This window comes from Taudactylus pleione, unplaced genomic scaffold (genome assembly GCF_031769625.1).
Source record: "Taudactylus pleione unplaced genomic scaffold, aTauple2 ptg000128l, whole genome shotgun sequence".
NCBI classification, from domain to species: domain Eukaryota; kingdom Metazoa; phylum Chordata; class Amphibia; order Anura; family Myobatrachidae; genus Taudactylus; species Taudactylus pleione.
This window is the reverse complement of record NW_028284530.1, coordinates 12898722-12918411: the sequence shown is the minus strand read 5'-3', so window position 1 is coordinate 12918411 and position 19690 is coordinate 12898722. Positions and strand designations below refer to the sequence as shown.

Below are 19690 nucleotides of genomic sequence, written 5' to 3'. Positions count from 1 at the left end.
GGATTGCGGAAATCCAAACCCGCTCATCCCTAGTTTAAAGGGATAGTATAGTAAGCCTATGTATAGTACATAACTCCCAACATGACCCATTCCATCAGGTACAAAATGCTCTGTTCCTGGACATCCATCGATTGCAGTCACCTGTGTTGAACTAGCTAATTGATAAGAAAGGTGTTTTAATACATGTGATGGCAATTATAAATTAAGAGGGCGATCCAGGAACATAGCATTTTGTCCCTCCTGGAATGGGTCATGTTGGGAGGTATGATGGTAATAACTGCAAACATACAACATACATCTCTCTGAACTAATTACAATGTGGATGTGCAACAAATGTGTTATATGCCTGATTATTATCAATGGCTGAACTGACATCTTTTTTTTTATACCTGAGTATAAAGCTGGCCACACATCTAAAGATTATCTGTCCAACCAGCCAACTAGTTGATTGGTTGGAATGAAAATCTGGTAACGTATGGGAGTAACTGATGATCAGCAATTTGCTCCTAAATGCCAGAAAACAGATGAAAATTGTCGTTCAGACAAGTTTGTTACATGTTTGATCTAAACAATTTGTTTAAACAACAGTTGTCCATTTTCTGGTGTTTGGGAGCAAATTTCTGATTGTCATTTGCTTTCATCCCCTCCCAGATTTTCATTTCAACCAATCAACTAGTTGGATGGTTGGATGTAAGTTGGTCTAGTGTGTGGCCAGCTTTACACTGTAAAGCAGGCTACCATGAAAAGACATAGAAATACACAGAACAAAGCTCTGATATTTGATTCATTACAATGGGTTAGGTTTGAACAATGTGTTTTATATTAATTAGATATGCATTTTTATAACAGAAGTACTTGATATAATGTGAATAACATTTCTTGGTGTGTAAAGCATGAATCTCCATAATGCGAGTGACTCATATTCAGTTGATGTACAAGCAGCATGCACTAAGTTATGTGTTTATATGCACTGCCCCTTTACTCCCTTCTGCAAATTTAACTTCCTCACTCAGATTAGGTAACATCCAGTCATCTGTCCCTCTATTGGCTCAGAAGTCTGTGCCTGGCACACACCCACTCATACACAGCTATTGGAGATTCAGTGTAATACTCCAGGGCTCCTCTCTCTTCTTGTTCTTATCTAGCATAATCCCTAGCAATTAGCAGAGTGTATTGAGGCTCTCAGCAACAATGTCCGAAACTGAGACTATCAGGGGATTTCTGGATATCCCAGAAATGTTGAAATCTCTTCTGGAATACCCACTTCCACAGCAGGACACAGGTAAGTGCCACTTGAATTTTAATGGACATGTTAATTTTGTGTATTTTCTGTGCATTTATTGTTCTATATTTTAATTGTGATTAGTTTTTATATATTCAAAATCTAATGCAATACAAAATGATTTGAAGAAATATAATGAAAAAGTAATTTATTTTTCTCAAACCACTTCGTTACCAGAAAATCCTACAAATGGTAGTGCGCAATTTGCGGCTGCTGTGTTGATTATCTGCACAATTTTGCTGCATCGTAAAGATAAAATGTTCAAAGTTGTGCAGTTTCCACTGAGCGATAACGATCTAATGCACAGTCACGCGGTCGTTAATTGTATCTTCAGGTCCTCATCTGCGACGGATCGTTACGATGGGATCAGAAACGCAGATCCGTCAGTCGGATCTGCCGACCGGCGGCCATCGATGATCCGTCGCAGGATCAGTAAACTTCTACATTTTAAATTTTACCGATCTGCCGATTTTTTTTTTTTTTTGATCGAGACTGGCATATCTGTGATATTCAACATGTTGGATTTCAGCGATGCTAGGTTGCAGTATCGCTAAATCGCGAGGATCCGTCTCTGATGTATGGAGCCCTTTACCTACTGCAGGTAAGATCTGGCAATCTCTTTTAACGATGCACTGGAAATCGTTAAGGACTAATGGTCGTTGGTAGATCGTATGCATGATATAGTTTGTCCAGGACTGCCAGGGAGCTGCTGGGGAGTTCAAGGGAAATCGTTAGTCATTGCATCGATTGCGAGTTGTTTAGTGTGTGTATGCAGCTTTAGTCATTGCATCGATTGCGAGTTGTTTAGTGTGTGAGCACCTTTTAGAAGTAAAACACTTGCATGCAAAGCTTACAATCCGATCATCCTCTTTGTCAATTCAGTATGTTTGTTACTGTTTGAAAATAAACACTTTGCTAAACGCTCTATTTGGTTGGTTGCAATTTAAAATTGAATGTTAAAAGTTTTGAAGCAGGTAAACACTATAAAAAGAAGTATGAAAGTTTGGACCTGAAATCCCTAGATCTTACACATTACATAGTACCTTTTGTCTGACGTCGTTTATACCGAAACTTTACAAAGTGATCTAATCAAAGTCCTTTTGCTGAGGCCTGCATATTTATGTACACCCCAGGTTATTCTGCATGTTAATGCACCTTGCAACTAAATGCACAAAGTACTAATTGCTCCCACAGCAACTGCTACATCTTTCTTGTCTTCTATTTAGCTGGATGATGGTCAGGTGCTCTTTATACCGCAGTTCAAGTTGTACAGTAATATATATATATATATATATATATATATATATATATATATATATGTGTGTGTGTGTGTTATATTAGAATACTTGATCTGTCACAATGTTTGATCAGCAGACTAGTTGATAAACCACACAGAAAACTGTAACACATGTAACTATGCAAAAACAAAAGTGCTCACAGCAGCCCATGTATACTGTAATTACAGCAAAGGAATACAACCTGAGCTGGTTAAAAGAAACAGGCATGAAGCGCTTAGTCTGGGTACACACCTAAACAATCGGCAATTGTGCCGATGTTCAGGGCGATTTGCCTTCACCCTGGACATCACATGATTGCCGGTACACACTTGAAAGATGTAATGAAAGACAGAACAATCATTGGCCCTCATTCAGAGCCGCACGCTCTGAATGAGGGCCGTCCTCCATAACTATGGAGCGTCCTCCTGGACGCTCGTATAGCTGTGGGTCACCACCCACAGCCTATACGAGCGTGCAGTTTGATGGCCGCGATGGTCGTGACCATCGCGACCATCGAAACTGCGTACAAAAGCCTGTGGTTGAGTTTTTCAACCACAAGGCTCGGAGTGATTTTGGCTCTATCAGAGCCAAAATCACTCCCACTGACATCACTAGTGATGTCAGTGGGCCGGCTTCTGACGGGGGCGTTCCCGTGGGAACGCCCCCGTCAGGGAGGCACGCCCCCGGCACGCCCACCAAAGGGGGCGTGCTGTCAGTCAACATCGACAGCACGCCCCCTTTGAAGAGACACTACGAGCGAAGGAAAATCCTTCGCTCGTCGCGTCTGGCGCATGCGCACGACGGAGCTCCCTCCGTCGTGCGCATGCTCAGTGCAGAACATCGACCCACTTGCGAGCGGACAGCCGCTCGCGAGTGGGTCTGAATCAGGCCCATTGTTCCGTCCTTCATTAACTTCATTGACTTGTACAGGCTCACATGCGATATCGTATGATTGACTGTGCAGCACAGTCAATCGCACAATATCACATGCGACCGCGGGTACACGCAAATTGGGCATACACACTGCACGATATGCCCGATTTGTCGTTCCGATTTGGCTAAATCGGGCCGATATCATACAGGTGTGTATGCACCCTTAGACAAACAGGTAAATGTTGCATCTTTAGCAATAGACAAGAGTCTTATTTGCATTTTAGCCATGCACATTTAAGACCTAGTTAGACAGGCACTTTAGCCTCTGTGGGAGCATGTTCCCATGATTCGGTTGGCATGCCCCACTGTTCCTGCTGTCTGCAGTATTTACAGCCTTTATTCTCCCATTATTCCAAATTCATTGAAATCATCAATGCTATGGAAGTGCAAAGCTAAATTACTGATCTGGTCACCCTACTGCTATATAATTAATGTGGACCTACAAGCATAGTCTTTCTGGGCTGATTTAATAGTCGTGAGACTATAGCCAGTCCATTCATGCCTTTACCTTATGCTTCTAATGATAGCTCGAATAACTTGTACGCAACATACTTAACTATAAATCATATAGATTCTCTGTTGCTAAAGGCCCCCATACATCAGCAATTGATTGCAGCAATCATGCAATTTGCAATCGATTGTGTATAAAAATCTTTCCCTTTTTCAATCGATTGCACAATTGCTGCAATCAATTGCTGATGTATGGGGGCCTTTACTTCCAATAAAGGATATTTAGGGGCCTATTTTTTATAGTTTTGGAATTGGCCCCAATAGTAATTTCTTATCAGCCCAATAAGGAATTATTTATCATAGTAATGTACCAAAAAAACACATGCTGTGACAAGGACCCCACGAGAAGAGGCGTTCCCTGCGGTATGTAAAGTGATTGCTAATCCTTTGGAATGCTCACCTGAAAAATGTTAGCATAACGTATCCCATAGACTACAGTGACTGAAGCCATCTAAAGGTGGCATTAGTTATTGGGGCAAAGCTCCTGAAAGGGCTCTGTACATTTCACAATTTGGCAGCACCCATGGAAACTGCGGGGGGGGTGGGGTCGCATCACCCATTCTTACATTTAGGGGACACTTAATATTTGCAGGTATTTCCCGAAATTTTTTTGAGGGATTTTCCATAAAATTATTTTGATAAATATGCCCCTTAACATTAAATACTTGGACTAATGAAGCATTACTTATAATTATACAGATGTGTCCCTGCTCATCTAGCCTCGATATGCCTGGCGTGAGTGAGCCAACCAGATCCCGTGCAACTCTGCTAGCGTTGGGCATTTTCTTGGTGAAAATACATCCTAATTGCAATGTGACTAAGTTACACCAGGAAACTGTGCTGATTCCTCTGATATGAGACACTTGTTATGTGCAACTGAGTCTGTAAATTGAACTTGGCATGGAAAAAAATCTGTGGATTAATTCATATTTACCTACTCTCCTGCAATGGCTGGGAGGCTCCCGAAAATCTGGTGGCACTCTGGCTGCCTGGAAAAGCGGCCTGGAAATGTCCAGCTCCTGTCCCCAGCCACCTACATACCAGGTGAAGTGGGCGGTCTGGGCGGCAAATGACGCAATTTGCTCTGAGTTACGTCATCATAACTATGCCCCCTGCTGTGCAATGCTGGTAATCTCTGCATTGTGTAGTGGTGGCATGGCCACAATGATGCAATTACGCCACGACACACTCCGCACTGTCCCCTGCTATGTCGACCTGGCGGCTCCCTCCCGGGGCAGCCAATTATCAGCTGAGCCGGCCGATAACTGCAGTGTACGGTGACCGAGCATCAATTATCTGTTGGCCATGAGAACTCTTCCAGCGTGACCGACAGATGTTATAATTGCTGCTCGGATCTGGCAGTGGATATACTCACCATCAGGCAGACAGACAGACAGACCAATTATCTGACAGCTTATGGCAATGTCAGATAATTGGTCTGATAGTGAGTTTTATCCAGTGAATCTCTGTGTATGGCCAGCATTTCTCCGAGAACTATATCAACACTAGGATCAACCTCTTATTACTATTCACCTGCTTATACAGTATATTTAATATAAATAGGCAATTAAAATCAAGATAGTCTGTGGTGCACTGCCCAGGATAAGCCAGGCATACATTATGCAATTACCATCCTGATCCGCAGATTATCGGGTCGAGCCAATAATTGCATAGTGTAGTGCCGTGACCAATCGGCAATGATCAGTCAGACGGGAATGAAAAATCTTTCAACATGCCAGACTGATTTGATTATCAGTCAGCCGCATCTGGTAGTGGGTGCAACGCTGGCCGCCAAACATTTCCCCTGTTCTTCACAGGGGACGATCAGGGAAATGTGGTGTGTGTGTGTGTGTGTGTCCCCCAAGAAAGGAAAGAAGATATCATGGCCAATACACTGTAAAATATCTGTGCATGGCCACAATATCTGACAAAATTTTCTGACTTACTGTATTTGTGTGTGTGTGTGTGTGTGTGTGTATATGTGTGTATATATATATATATATATATATATATATATAATATATATTATAGAGCAACAAGGTCCAAAAAGGAACATATCCAGCACATCCAATAAAAAATTATATTTCATGCCAAAATCACGACAGTCCCCTGACGAAGGATGCGAAACGGCTGCTGTCGGGACTTATCAGGTTTATGAGCATGGCTCCCCGAGCCCATTGAAGGCTATGTATTATATGCTAAGCAGACATTTTTTGTGCTACATGGCTTTATGTCCCTGTTGGTGATTTTGGCATTAAATATATTTTTTTATTGAATGTGCTGGATATGTTCCTCTTTGGACCTTGTTGCTATCCTTGATGCTATCCGAGCACCCATGGAATATTTATAGCGATGTGTGCGTCCTTCAAACCTTATATATATATATATATATATTGTGACACAGTTAGGTTAGGGGGTCCCTCTCCTGGGTAGAGGACTCCTTCCTTACACACACGCACACGCGCACACACACGCGCACACACACCAGCACACACACCAGCACACACACCAGCACACACACCAGCACACACACACACACACCAGCACACCAGTCTGGATGCAAGTACAAGCTGGTCGGCGCCAGTCTTTATTGTACAATGACAGAAATTACATAAAGAAAACATAAATATAAATCCTAGCCCTGTCGGGGCACTAACTTCACAGGTAGTTCCCTCACTACCAAAACCTGGCAGGGCCTAATGCCCTCGCCAGCAACAAAAGCACAGCACAACACTCACAGTTAGGTATCCAAGTGTCTCTGAGCAAACTCCCTGTCTGCTCTCCCAGGTGAGACAATCAGCCCTAAACACACTAGGCTTATATTGGCCACTCTCGGGTGAAAAACTAACAAGCCTGTTACCAGGCTGCGAGAACCAAAACCTGGAGTGGCCGTGGGTGGAGCCCTCCCTCTCCTCTCACCCACAACCCCCAGGTCCCAAACCGGCTTTTCAAAAAGCCACAACTCAAGCCTGCTATACTGCAGACTTTCTCCTGGGGATTTTAAACACATAGGACAGGAATCTGGGATAAATGTCCCTGTCACAGACCACTTTACCAGTGATCCTATCACAAAATATATATATATATATATATATAATATTATAATCCATTTGCTGATTTGGCAATTTCCAAGTAGTGAAAGTTCAAATTAAGCACCTAAACATATTGATTGGTTAATTTGGCATGACGCAGCATGCCTAAGCTTATTGCACTCTCTGTGCACAATGCATCTATCCACATACACATGAGAACGTCACTTGTCTTTGAGATTTGCCGGGGTGAGTGACTCGCAACTTCGCATAGTTTGTTTATAATTGGGAAACTGGACCGGACTGGTTGATGTTCATCGTTTACTGTAAGAATTGCAAAATTGGTGTATTAGGTAAATTTAATTTCATTTTTTTTTATTATTACAATGCTCATGCTTGTATAGATTTAACAGGTTTTGTTTTTATTAATACATTTTAAAATGTCACTTTTTTTACATGAACAAGTGAACGTTTTTAAAGGTAAATAGCATAAATTAGGTAACAGGGCCATAACTAAGGTGGCGTGCCGCAATGTCCATTTCATACTTGCTGACGACCTTTTGCTCCCTCTTTCCGGAAGGGAGCTGTCGGGCATTCTCGGCGGGGAGCGGGTTGCTGTAAAAAAAAAGGGGGCGTGGGGCTGGATTTGGGGGCGGAGCTTGGGGCGTGAAAGAGGGAGGGAGAGTGATATCTGAGCATGGGGTGGGGCTACACTGACTGAGCAGCAGCTGTCAGACTCACAGGAGGAGGAGCTGCAGGCAGAAAGACTCACTGTTTTCTGAAGTATGTGTGTGTGTGATTGCTGGGGTAGAATTAGGGTAAGAGTGTGCATGGGGGGGCAATTGAGGTGCTGGGATAAATTAGGGTAGTGTGAGAAATGATTTGGGGTGCTGGAAAAGATCAAGGGCATGAGGGGACAGTGTGAGGGGAACAGTATGAGCAATGAGGGGAAAAGTATGCGGCAATATGAGCTTGGGGAAAGGGAGTCAGCTGTGGAGTGAGCAATGAGGTGGGGGGAGGGAGTAAGCTGTGTATGCCAAAAAGCACTATAGGGTCAAGTTTTGTATGTAGTCGTAGACTCAATTCAGTTTGGTCTTCATTGTCTATTTACTTCATTGGGAGTAATTTGTAACTTGTTTAAGTTTCTCTGGGAGTTCAACAAAATAATGAAGACCTGTGCTCCGCAGTAATAATACAAGAAAGATATTGCCCAAGATTTCAGTGACTAACTACTTTTCCAGAAGCAAATTTATAGAACAAACTTTAAGGGGGGTATCCAATTAGCAGCGCTACATTGATTGCAGCGGGGCTATCCTATTAGTCCGGAAGTTTTGCACAATGCCGGCACTTATTATGAATATTTTTTGGGACCTGATGTGTCCCGAAAAATAATCCATGATAAGTGCCATTTTTTTCACCTCCTAAATGGTGAAAATACATAGGTCTGCGAGGTTATCACTGGCCCTATGTGTTTTCAGGAGAATTAGCCTATTATTTCAACCAAAATAATAGGATAGGGTGAAAAAAACATTGGCGAAAAATGGGGATAATCCCCATTTTTCGTCATTCGGGGCTAAATGGATAACGCCCTTAGTTGGAAAGCATGCCAAAGGAACTTCTTACAGAAATCCTAGAACTCAGACTTTCTGGGGTGTGTCCCATTATCACAATTGCTCTGCGTGTTTTCCTCAGTTTGCCAGCATCTGTTGCTTCTGGGGAATGAACTATGGGGAAAAGCGATCGGATGGGCTGGCCATGCTCCATATCAACGTGACGTGGCACTAAAGTTGGATTTTTCCAAATTGACTGCTGCGTTTGCAGAAAAAAAGCTGGGATGGCCCTTCTAATTGTAAATCTCCAATAAACCAGTAGATCAGTATATGTATACAGTATTCTATTTGTAAATGTTAATAGTTACGCATTAAAATCAATTTAAAATGCATTTTTTTTTTTTTTTTTTTTTTAAGACAGGGGGTGGGGGGGACTCTTAATTTTGGTTTCCCCGGGCCTATAAGAACCTATGAAAGGGCCTGTCTGACAGTGTATGCCCAGCTTTAGACTATTCTATGAGATTTTATAAGATTGGCTAGTTGAAATTGACTTTCCCGCATGGACTATCCACAGCCTTATGACTATTCATCTGATAATGCCGCAGTGATGTCAATGGCTTCTAGCAAATTGCTAGACAAAATGGATGCCACTGCTGCCTCCTGTTGGCAGTGTACTGAAGGCAGCGTCATACCAGGTCTAAATGGCACCCTGACTGGGTTCACCCTTAGCGTCTGACATCATGATGTCACGTGGATGGGGTGGGAGTGGCAGCACAGGTAAGTGAAGCACTGATTGGAGTGTCCTGAGGACGCTCTAATCAGTGGCACAGATTGCAGGATGTCTGTCAGAAGCATCTAAAGGATGCTCTGGTACTGTTCCGTGGCACCCTGCTAGCTAGAGTCATGGAGCAGTGACAGTGCTGCCCACCGAACCCTGCGCTCTAAGCAGTGGCACCGGTCACACACCCCTAGTTACGGCCCTGATGGTTGTTTTTGTATGTCAAGCCACAGAGTATTTATTATCTGGTGTGTGAGGTGATCTGTAACCTTTATTTTACTTGCAATCACAAAGGAAGGTTGTTTGGGGATAGACTAATGCTTGCCAACATTCAGAGTGTTTGTTCTAACCACATGGTGTAATTTGATAATCCTCTTATAATGAATTAACATTGTCATGTTGATGCCAGTTTTGTAATATTGTTGACCTGCACAATATGTGGGTGTGAGTACTTGCATATCTAGGTCATTGGTACGCACGAACGCTTATTTCAGCTTGTGGCTGGTCTAATCCCATGTCATTGACCTACTCTGAGCAAAACAGTCATTTCCAGATATGAAATAAAGGATGGAAAGAGTGAAGGCATCATATCATTGATAGAGCCATAACTAATAATGTAGTAAGAATAGCTGAACCATTGCTGTACCAGAACAAGCAGCAATAGTATAGGTAAAAGCAGAACAAAATTTAAAGCGTCTTTTTGATTATTATTTTGAACTTGTAGGGGTTGTACTGTAGGTTGATTGCCCCTTTTTCAGCAGCTGTATCCTTCAGTAGATTAGGGGTCTATTTATCATTGGAACACATTGTAGTGATAAGAAATGACCTTCAGTGCTGTAGGTATTGTTTGCACGGCTCTGGGAGTAGTCTGTTGCAGCAAAGAGATTTGCAATCACTTCACTGACCCTGTGCATGTGCAGTATCCGGGAGGTGAGAAGCACATAGGCTGCTCTGAGCCATCAGAAAATTCCGCTCCAGCGATGCCTTAAAGTCAGAATGACTAACACCATCTGGAGATTTTCGTAGCTTGGTGAATTATCCTAGATTGTAGTTCACTTTCAGCATAATGGGGACTGTGGTCTGCAATGTTTATTTGCCTAATGCAGTAGATGCCTCTGGGCGTGATTCAGAGGTGGATGCATTGTCAATGTTTGCGCAGTTGAGTGATTTGCTACTGCGCATGCGCAAAAAGCCTCAAAACTTCTGACGCATGCGTACCACTAAGTGTGCACAGAGGTCACTGGTCCATACCGAATCACTCCCATTTGAGCTGGCGGAGGAAAGCCATGGGTATCCTGGGAGTTTACAGGATGGTTGCCGGAAGTAAATACGGAAAAAGGTATCTCACAGGTGTGTTACGGGAGTGTCATGGGTGTCGGTGAACACGGCTGCATTCTCAAACGCAGAGCCGCAGCCATAGAGGCCATGTTTAGAGAAAGTTCAGGAGACTTTGCACCAGCCATAGGGCGTCGTTCATGTCTTTGGTGATTGCAATGGGGGCTGATATTGGAGTGTTTCAGACCACTGGCGGATTTGCACTGTCCACAGGCATTGAAAGTGGGCGTTCCACGCTAGTACACACAGCGAAGGCTGAAACTAGCATTTGCATAGTATCGCAGTTGGAAATCCAGAAAAAATCACAGCCACGCATGCATTAGCATCTGCCTCTGAATTAGTCCCTCTATCTCCAGCATCCAACAATTCTTAGCCACTTTAGTGGCATGGTCACATCGAATGTGACCGCAGCCAGCTGTGCTTCAGCTGACAAGGTCACATCCCATGCGACCGTGCCGTACTGAGGTCCCCTGCCTTTTAAAGAGATCTGTTTTGCACATGTGCAGATTGGATCTCCTCTGACTCCCCGGACCTCCAGGTGGTGATACAGTGATCCGTGACTGCTGATATCCCTACAGGAATTGCGCCCCAGGATACTGTGCGAACAGCATTCTGTAGCGCGTGTGCTGGGGACAAAAGTGTTCCCCTCCCAGCACTATGTGGCTGATCTTTGCAAGTCCTCCCTGACACAAAGTCCACTGCGCTCAGCATGTATGGAGTGGGAGGGGTAATGCCCAATGGGGTGGGCGGTAATATCCCTGGGAGGTCTACTTGCACTGGGGGTGTAGTATGCGTGGTAATGCACCAAAGTCATTTAGGAAGGGTAGGCAAAAGGGCTGAGTAAAAACAAATACACAGGTCACAGGGGAGGGGGGGGGGACTTATTACAATGGAGGTTGGGGGGGCATCAAAAAACAGGGTCTCTTACCACTAAGGGGGTAATGTTAATGGGATCGATTGTGACTGGGTGGGCCTTTGTCAACGGGGGGGTGAGAGGTAGGTTTACAATTGGGTCCTACGGGCATAAGGGGGTGCGCGACACCCCCTAGGCATAATGCCTATTGGAATATTTGCAATAAAATATTGAAATATATTTTAAACAATACTTTTTAAACTTTAGTAAATATATAAATTATTACAATTTATGAGCAGTTTTGGGGAAAAAATTTTTTTCAGTTAAGTTATACCTAAACCGTGCAAATACAGCTTTTCGCCATGGTTTTAGCTTTCATAGAAAGATCAGTTAGTTACATACAACAAATGCTGTGCTGGCTTTAAAATTACCTTAAGTTTAATATTGTATTAACCCCTCCTCCCCCCCAAAAAAAATATAAATAAAATTTGTTATAGCTATTCACACAAATGTAAGAGACATGTACTTTTTGTAGCAACAATTGTAAATATTTTAAATGTTTTGCTACATATACTTTAGAAGGCCAAGCAAACATCTGTAGTCAGGGCTGCCACCAGAAATTGTGGGGCCCGGTACTAATAAAATAGGTAGGGCCCCCCTGGGGGTGAGCATAGGGCAGGGAATGCTGAACCTTATTGGGGGGCAGGGTAGGAAAGGCTGGAGTAGGGGGGAGGCACAGGAGAGGGAGGGCTGTTAGGAGTAGGGGAGAGGCAGACTCTGGCAGGGGAGGCTGTCTGGACTTGGGGGGGCGGATGCGCAGTTAAAGGCTACTGTATTAGGAGGACTTATGTACTTACCTATTTACTGACTTCAGCTGGTCTGGAGAGAGCGGGGGCCCGGGTTGCAGGGCCGCAGCAGTGTAGTTATGCACCGGCAGCCAGCTAGAAGGTGGCACTTCAAATATGGCACTGACCGCGAGCCAATCACAGCTCGCAGACCAGCAGCCAATCGGGAGCAGCCGTTCCTGATTGGTTGTCGTTCTGCAAGCAGCCAATCAGGAACGGCTGCTCCTGATTGGCTGCTGGTCCGACTGGCAACTTATTTGGAATGCTGCCTGCGCAGCGCTAGGTCTTCTCCCTGGCTTCCCATATAATAATGACCAATACATTAATTCCGACATCCGGGCCCCCTCTCTCTCCGGGTCCGGGACTACAGGCCCAGCAGTCCCCCCCTGATGGCGGCCCTGTCTGTGGAACAGATCACACCAGCCATAATCTGAACCTAAAAGCACACTCTAGGTGATTCTGTGGTGGGAGTAAAGCAAGAAAGAGCAACTAACTGTGCACCTTGGTAAAAACCATACTGCACTGCAGCAACCTAAATAATAGAGATAGAAAATATAGATTGTGCAGAGATATAGATGTAGTGCTCACTTTTGCTCTTCAAAATTAAAATATGCCCTCCTCACTAATTAGCACTAAGGATACTGCCTTTGAACCTCTATATACCCCTGCCTATACCTTCTAATATCCTGCCTATAAACCTCTAAGGATGACGCCAATTTGCGTACGCAGTCATACAATAAATAAAGACTCCAGACCTAGAACCTGTGGTTCCAAAGCACAAAGTATTATTCAAGTAAAAGTACAGCAGTTACACATTATGATCCTCATATAATCTTAGCGCAAAGAGATTATACAGACCCAAGTACAATTATACATATGCAGCGCTTTCTGGTCCAGATGTTAGGCATCAGCAAGAAACCCCTCGTCAATCAGCATTCAGCACGAAGACTAGGAACCCAGGGTCAGAGCACACATATTTACACCCCCCAGGAATAAACAACACAGTAGAGAAGTTTGTTGCTAATACCATTGGTCCTAAAGGAGAGGGCATATGTTACAAGGCATTTAACAGGTTGGTTCAAATGGACACAATCCAGCCTCTAACAACTGGTGGACTCTGGTTTCCCGCCTCATGCAAATCCTAACAGTTGTTCATATAATGTACATTTTGTTGCTTGAAGTCTCTGCGGTCCATAAGTTGAGAATGCATGTTGCGATCTCTCCATTGATATTACCGGAATACTGTTGAGAGAGTATGCATCAGTACAATACCAAACATGGCTTACTTATCACGTATAAAAACCTTAGTTACGAAATAACCTTTATTTCCTAGCAATGATAATAAATGTGCATACTCGAATCTTATACCTTTAAAGCTTATGGAACCTTGTATGTGAATATGTAATGTGTGAGTATGTGGGGTTTGATGTAAAGATGCTAGTTAACTTGGGGCAGATGCGTGTGCATGGAGCTAATATTCAGCGTTTTCATACAGGGTCTTATGCATTCGCTAATATGCGACTAGTTAACAGCGCAATTGTGCGTATTAATGTGTGTATGAGAACACCTAGCAGTGTGGAATGCTGAGCATTATAGTTCCATGACTTGCTCATGCCCCAGCAGCCCCCACCCTTTTCAGGCTCCAAAATACTGCTCTTTGTTCTCCCAGGGCCTGTGTAGATGCAAATTAGCACAGCTACAAGACCCAAACCTCAGATAACAATCTTGGCTTTGAAGGTATTTTAGTGTAGGAAGCCTGCTAATGTAAGATGCTACAAATGACCCTCTTGCTGTATTCGAGCAGGGCCACCTGGAGTGAGAGCAGACGTTTTGTCCATGAAGCTTGTCTTCACAGGCTAGTTGTCACATGGCCATTTGCTCTGTTTAGCTAATGCAATTCAATTTTGACATACTGTACAGCCATTTCTGAAATATATCCTTTAGGGGAATTATAATAATAATAAACACACTTTATCCAGAGCACCGAAACTACGTAAAGTCATGAAATGGGCTTTTGATGAATCGCTGTAACTTATGGCGATGGTCACATATAAGGCCTGGGAGAAGATAGTGGGATTGCCTATGAACCCATGGGAAACCCGTGTTCATGTGTGGTGTTCTTCACTTTGCAGTACTTACTTATGTGTCCCACTTGGTGACAGTTAAAACATCCTTTTGAACGGTTACTTGGCTGGGGGTTTAATCTGTTGCTGATACGTATGGTATTAACTTCCTCTACAGGTGCTGAGGGTGTTAGGACTTCCCTTGCTGTTACCGATGGAGATGGCGGCACCACTCGTGATTGTTGTGATGCAGCTTCTATCATCTGTACAGCATGGGAAATGGCAGACATTACAATAGGCTCATCATCCACATCATGAACATTTTCTTTATAGTTGCTTAAGAGAGGGTACAAATTGCTTGTTACATTTTTATGGGTATTTTTGATAACTGTACTTGCACCTCCATCCACATAAGGTGGGGGTGGTGCGCGTGAACTGCTGGCAATACCTTACACAATGCTACCTTGCTGCACGTGCGTGCCATTTTGCGGCTCGCCCACATTGCAATTCAGCGTCGCGTATGTATTCTCTGGCAATGCGCTTGCAGCGCTAGTTTGCGTTGCTTGCACATTTTTAACCCACGCATCCCCTTCATGCTGCCACAACTTTAAACATTCATAATATTTGACCTTTTTCTCTCGGGAGTGCATCAGACTGATGTGATCCTGGACATTATCTAATACATCTTTATCAAAACTACCAATTCTGGGAAACTGTCTAACACTCTTCATCGTCATTTTAAACCATACATCACAATACCTTATTGCATAAGTACCGTATTTAGTATGCATAATATGACGGGCCGATCCAAACGGCGCTTCCATTAGCAGCACATCATTGTATAACATCTCTATTGTTTGCATGGCTTCCCATTCTGAGACAACTCCTATGTTTTTCAATAAAGATTTAAACTTGTGAAAGACAGTCAAGATACTTTCACTTACCTGTGGACGATTTAACGGCAGTGCCCACACACCTGTGAAGATTTGAAGAAGGCTACTCCACCCACCCGGTTAAGATTTAAGAAGGCAACTTCCACACCTATGGAAGTTTAAGTCGGCTACTTCCACGCACCTCTACAACAAAGACAACATGTACACCTGCTACTGTGTATAGAACGGTAAGCTGCTTACCGAGGGCTAGCACTTAGCCCTTAAAGGTCATACGGTGCCTCTAACTTTAGGGAACAAGTTACCCCTACCAACAAATACTCACTGTTACACACTTTTTTCCTGCGCAGAAAAATACACGTTAACCCAGATATTGACAACAATTGAAAAGAATGTAAACCTCAAAGGCTTTGTTTAAACACGTGGCAGCACGACCGGAAGTACGTATACGCTATTGTGCGACCAGTCGCATGCACAATAATGCGACTACCACACAACCATATGACAACCTTTAGCTGCGTACACAAAAGTGCGTCTTGTCCCTGGATTCTCGTCAGCATCCCTGGCTCACATGAAAACGGGTAGCGATCTCTCAGCACTGAGCGGTTGCAGGTAAACCCTGCATGTGGCCACTCCACCCTTTGGTGAGAAATCGATAACCGTAAGTGCCGTGTGAGTGGGTAAGTGACTTCACTATGAGCCCCCAACTAAGGATACTGCCTTTGAACCTCTATATACCCCTGCCTATACCTTCTAATATCCTGCCTATAAACCTCTAAAGGATGATGCCAATTTGCATACGCAGTCATACAGTAAATAAAGACTCCAGACCTAGAACCTGTGGTTCCAAAGCACAAAGTATTATTCAAGTAAAATTACAGCAGTTACACGCTATGATCCTCATATAATCTTAGCGCAAAGAGATTATACAGACCCAAGTACAATTATACATATGCAGCGCTTTCTGGTCCAGATGTTAGGCATCAGCAAGAAACCCCTCGTCAATCAGCATTCAGCACGAAGACTAGGAACCCAGGGTCAGAGCACACATATTTACACATATTTACACCCCCCAGGAATAAACACAGTAGAGAAGTTTGTTGCTAATACCATTGGTCCTAAAGGAGAGGGCATATGTTACAAGGCATTTAACAGGTTGGTTCAAATGGACACAATCCAGCCTCTAACAACTGGTGGTCTCTGGTTTCCCGCCTCATGCAAATCCTAACAGTTGTTCATATAATGTACATTTTGTTGCTTGAAGTCTCTGCGGTCCATAAGTTGAGAATGCATGTTGCGATCTCTCCATTGATATTACCGGAATACTGTTGAGAGAGTACGCATCAGTACAATACCAAACATGGCTTACTTATCACGTATAAAAACCTTAGTTACGAAATAACCTTTATTTCCTAGCAATGATAATACATGTGCATACTCGAATCTTATACCTTTAAAGCTTATGGAACCTTGTATGTGAATATGTAATGTGTGAGTATGTGGGGTTTGATGTAAAGATGCTAGTTAACTTGGGGCAGATGCGTGTGCATGGAGCTAATATTCAGCGTTTTCATACAGGTTCTTATGCATTCGCTAATATGCGACAAGTTAACAGCGCAATTGTGCGTATTAATGTGTGTATGAGAACACCTAGCAGTGTGGAATGCTGAGCATTATAGTTCCATGACTTGCTCATGCCCCAGCAGCCCCCACCCTTTTCAGGCTCCAAAATACTGGTCTTTGTTCTCCCAAGGCCTGTGTAGATGCAAATTAGCACAGCTACAAGACCCAAACCTCAGATAACACTCTTGGCTTTGAAGGTATTTTATTGTAGGAAGCCTGCAAATGTAAGGTGCCACAAACGACCCTCTTGCTGTATTCGAGTAAGGCCACCTGGAGTGAGAGCAGACGTTATGTCCATGAAGCTTGTCTTCACAGGCTAGTTGTCACGTGGCCATTTGCTCTGTTTAGCTAATGCAATCCAATTTTGACATACTGTACAGCCATTTCTGAAATATATCCTTTAGGGGAATTATAATAATATACACACTTTATCCAGAGCACCCAAACTACGTAAAGTCATGAAATGAGCTTTTGATGAATCGCCGTAACTTATGGCGATGGTCACCGATGCAATCGCATGATGCTAATAGTAATATCGCCACATGTACTAAAGTGTGAGTTTATCTAAAATGGTGCTTAGGCGGCCATTCGCAAAATGGCGTCTTGCGATCTTATTTCCAAGATGGCGTCTTGCGATCTCATTTCCAAGATGGCGTCTTGCGGCCAGTCGCAAGATGGCGTCGCTGCGATCCAATTTTAAACTGATCTTGTCTCAGCCAATTATCCAGCTTCGACAGCACCCTGACACACTGACAGATATATTGGCCGATCAGTTGATCAGCCAATATAAAAGGTAAGTAGTTTCGAGGGTGCACTGGTCACCACAATAATATAATTTTAAAAGTTATAAACTTTATTGGTATGTACTAAATATTAATCTTATCAATTGAAATAGGTGAAATATAAAAAAAAAATAGAACGTGAATAAAGGAATGGGGAGGGGGTTGAACACGCCCCAAGCCAGCAGGACCCACGGCTGTCTGGAAGATGATGGTTGTTCATATACACTGAACGACCATCATCTACAGATATATCTGCAGATCACTCAATGTGCAGATATATCTGCTAGGTGTGTACCCACATTTAGATTTGGGAGGGGTGTGTCCATACCCAAATCTAAATTGCAGTGTAAACATAAAGCTGTCCAGAATTTGTGGGCTACATGCAAAAGCAGCCAGTATTTACCCTGCATGCAAAAACAATAATTTGCACCCCCTGCATTGCAACATGGTTTGTTCCAGATACAAATTTACTTGCTTGTTTTGCTCCAAACTTGGAATCCTGTGTGGCACTTAAGTGATTAATCTAAACATTCACTGAAACTGAAAAGTGGGTAAATATAATTTAGAAAATATAAAGTCAGTCTTGTCAATATCCTGGTTTTTCAACCAGGAAGTCTGGAATGAATGCATCGCACAATGTTTAGGTATTATTCGAATATTTACAACTCTATAACTAGTACTATGATCAGATTTCAAGCTGTAGTTCTGACAATGTTCCTGAAATCCGCCACCACATTAGATATATAGGGCTTTATTCATTAAGCACTGTCGATCAGCAGTGCTAATTTAGTATCCAACTCATTGCGAGTAGCAGGGGTGGATACTGAAACAACGGAGCAATTCAACATTGCTCCGGCGTGGAGAACAGCTGATCTGAAGATTAACTGACCCCGCGTTCCCTATCACTGACTGCAGTATTAGTGCACTAAGGGATATTGAATAAACCCTTTAGAACCTGAAATAATTCATAAATGATTTTGCATTGTGTGGAAGCCATCTAATAACCCAGACACACTTATCAGGATTCAGGGCACATCACATGCAATAGGAAGCACTGCAGATATCATTAAAGCTGGCCATACACGCTACAAATATCGGGGCGATCCGCCCGGAATCCGCGGATCGCCCCATATAATTGTAGCGTGTGGGGGGTCGACCGAGGGTTAAATATTGCTCGGTCGGGCATGCCGGATTGTCCAGCATGCCCATCCGATGCGATATTTATGGGGTAAACTGTCGGCCGCATCGGCCAGTGTATGCCCCGCCGCGGCCGACAGATATTTCCTGTGTTCCTTCCCATGGAAGGAACAGGGAAAGGTCTCCTCCTCCGGGGGCGGAGCGCAGATGTCGGGCTAATACACTGTGAGAAATGTCAGTGTATGCCGCGGACATCTGCAGCTGGCAGGCTGCCAGATAAAATGTCTGTGGGTCTGACAGGCATTTTCTCTGGCCATGTATGCCCAGCTTTAGCAATAAAATCTTAGGAGTAAAAAAACAAAAAGGTGGGTGTAGATCTTAAGGATAGAGGGACTGAACTCTGATTTTTTGTTTTATAATATGCATTGAATAAAAAAAAATGTTTGTGTTATACATACAGCATTTTTTACAGTCTATTGCACTGTATAATGTAGTATTCTAGTCCTGTTTTTTTATTGATAGAGGTAAGCCACAAAACACTTACCAAACTTTTATAGAACAATTTTTCATGGAATTTCAATAAACTCACATGTTCTGATAACACTTCCATTGGCCAGATCTATGATTTTTATTTCCTTTTTAGTTGGTATGTAGCCCAAGCACAAAAGAGTATTTTATTTCTTGCAATCATGGGACAATGCCTCAGACAGAGATAGATGTCTACAATGAGCTCAGTTTACACAATTTGTACATCCTGCTCTGTAGTAACAACTGGGTCCAAAATTATGACCTGAAGCAAATGT

At 43.2% G+C, this 19690-nt stretch overlaps 1 protein-coding gene across 3 annotated transcripts in view; it reads left to right on the top strand.

The window, feature by feature from the left end:
- The first annotated feature begins 208 nt into the window (after positions 1-208).
- Positions 209-19690, top strand: part of TEF (TEF transcription factor, PAR bZIP family member) — a 90993-nt gene continuing 71511 nt past the window's right edge. Inside the window, exons 1-2 of one of the 3 annotated variants that reach the window (XM_088472737.1) lie at positions 209-262; positions 1146-1282. In XM_088472737.1, the coding sequence (XP_088328863.1) occupies positions 1192-1282 (91 nt within the window). In that variant the 5' untranslated portion in view covers positions 209-262; positions 1146-1191. Of the gene's footprint in view, positions 263-1018; positions 1283-19690 lie in introns of those variants that run through there. The other 2 variants (XM_088472738.1, XM_088472736.1) reach the window with 2 other exon arrangements.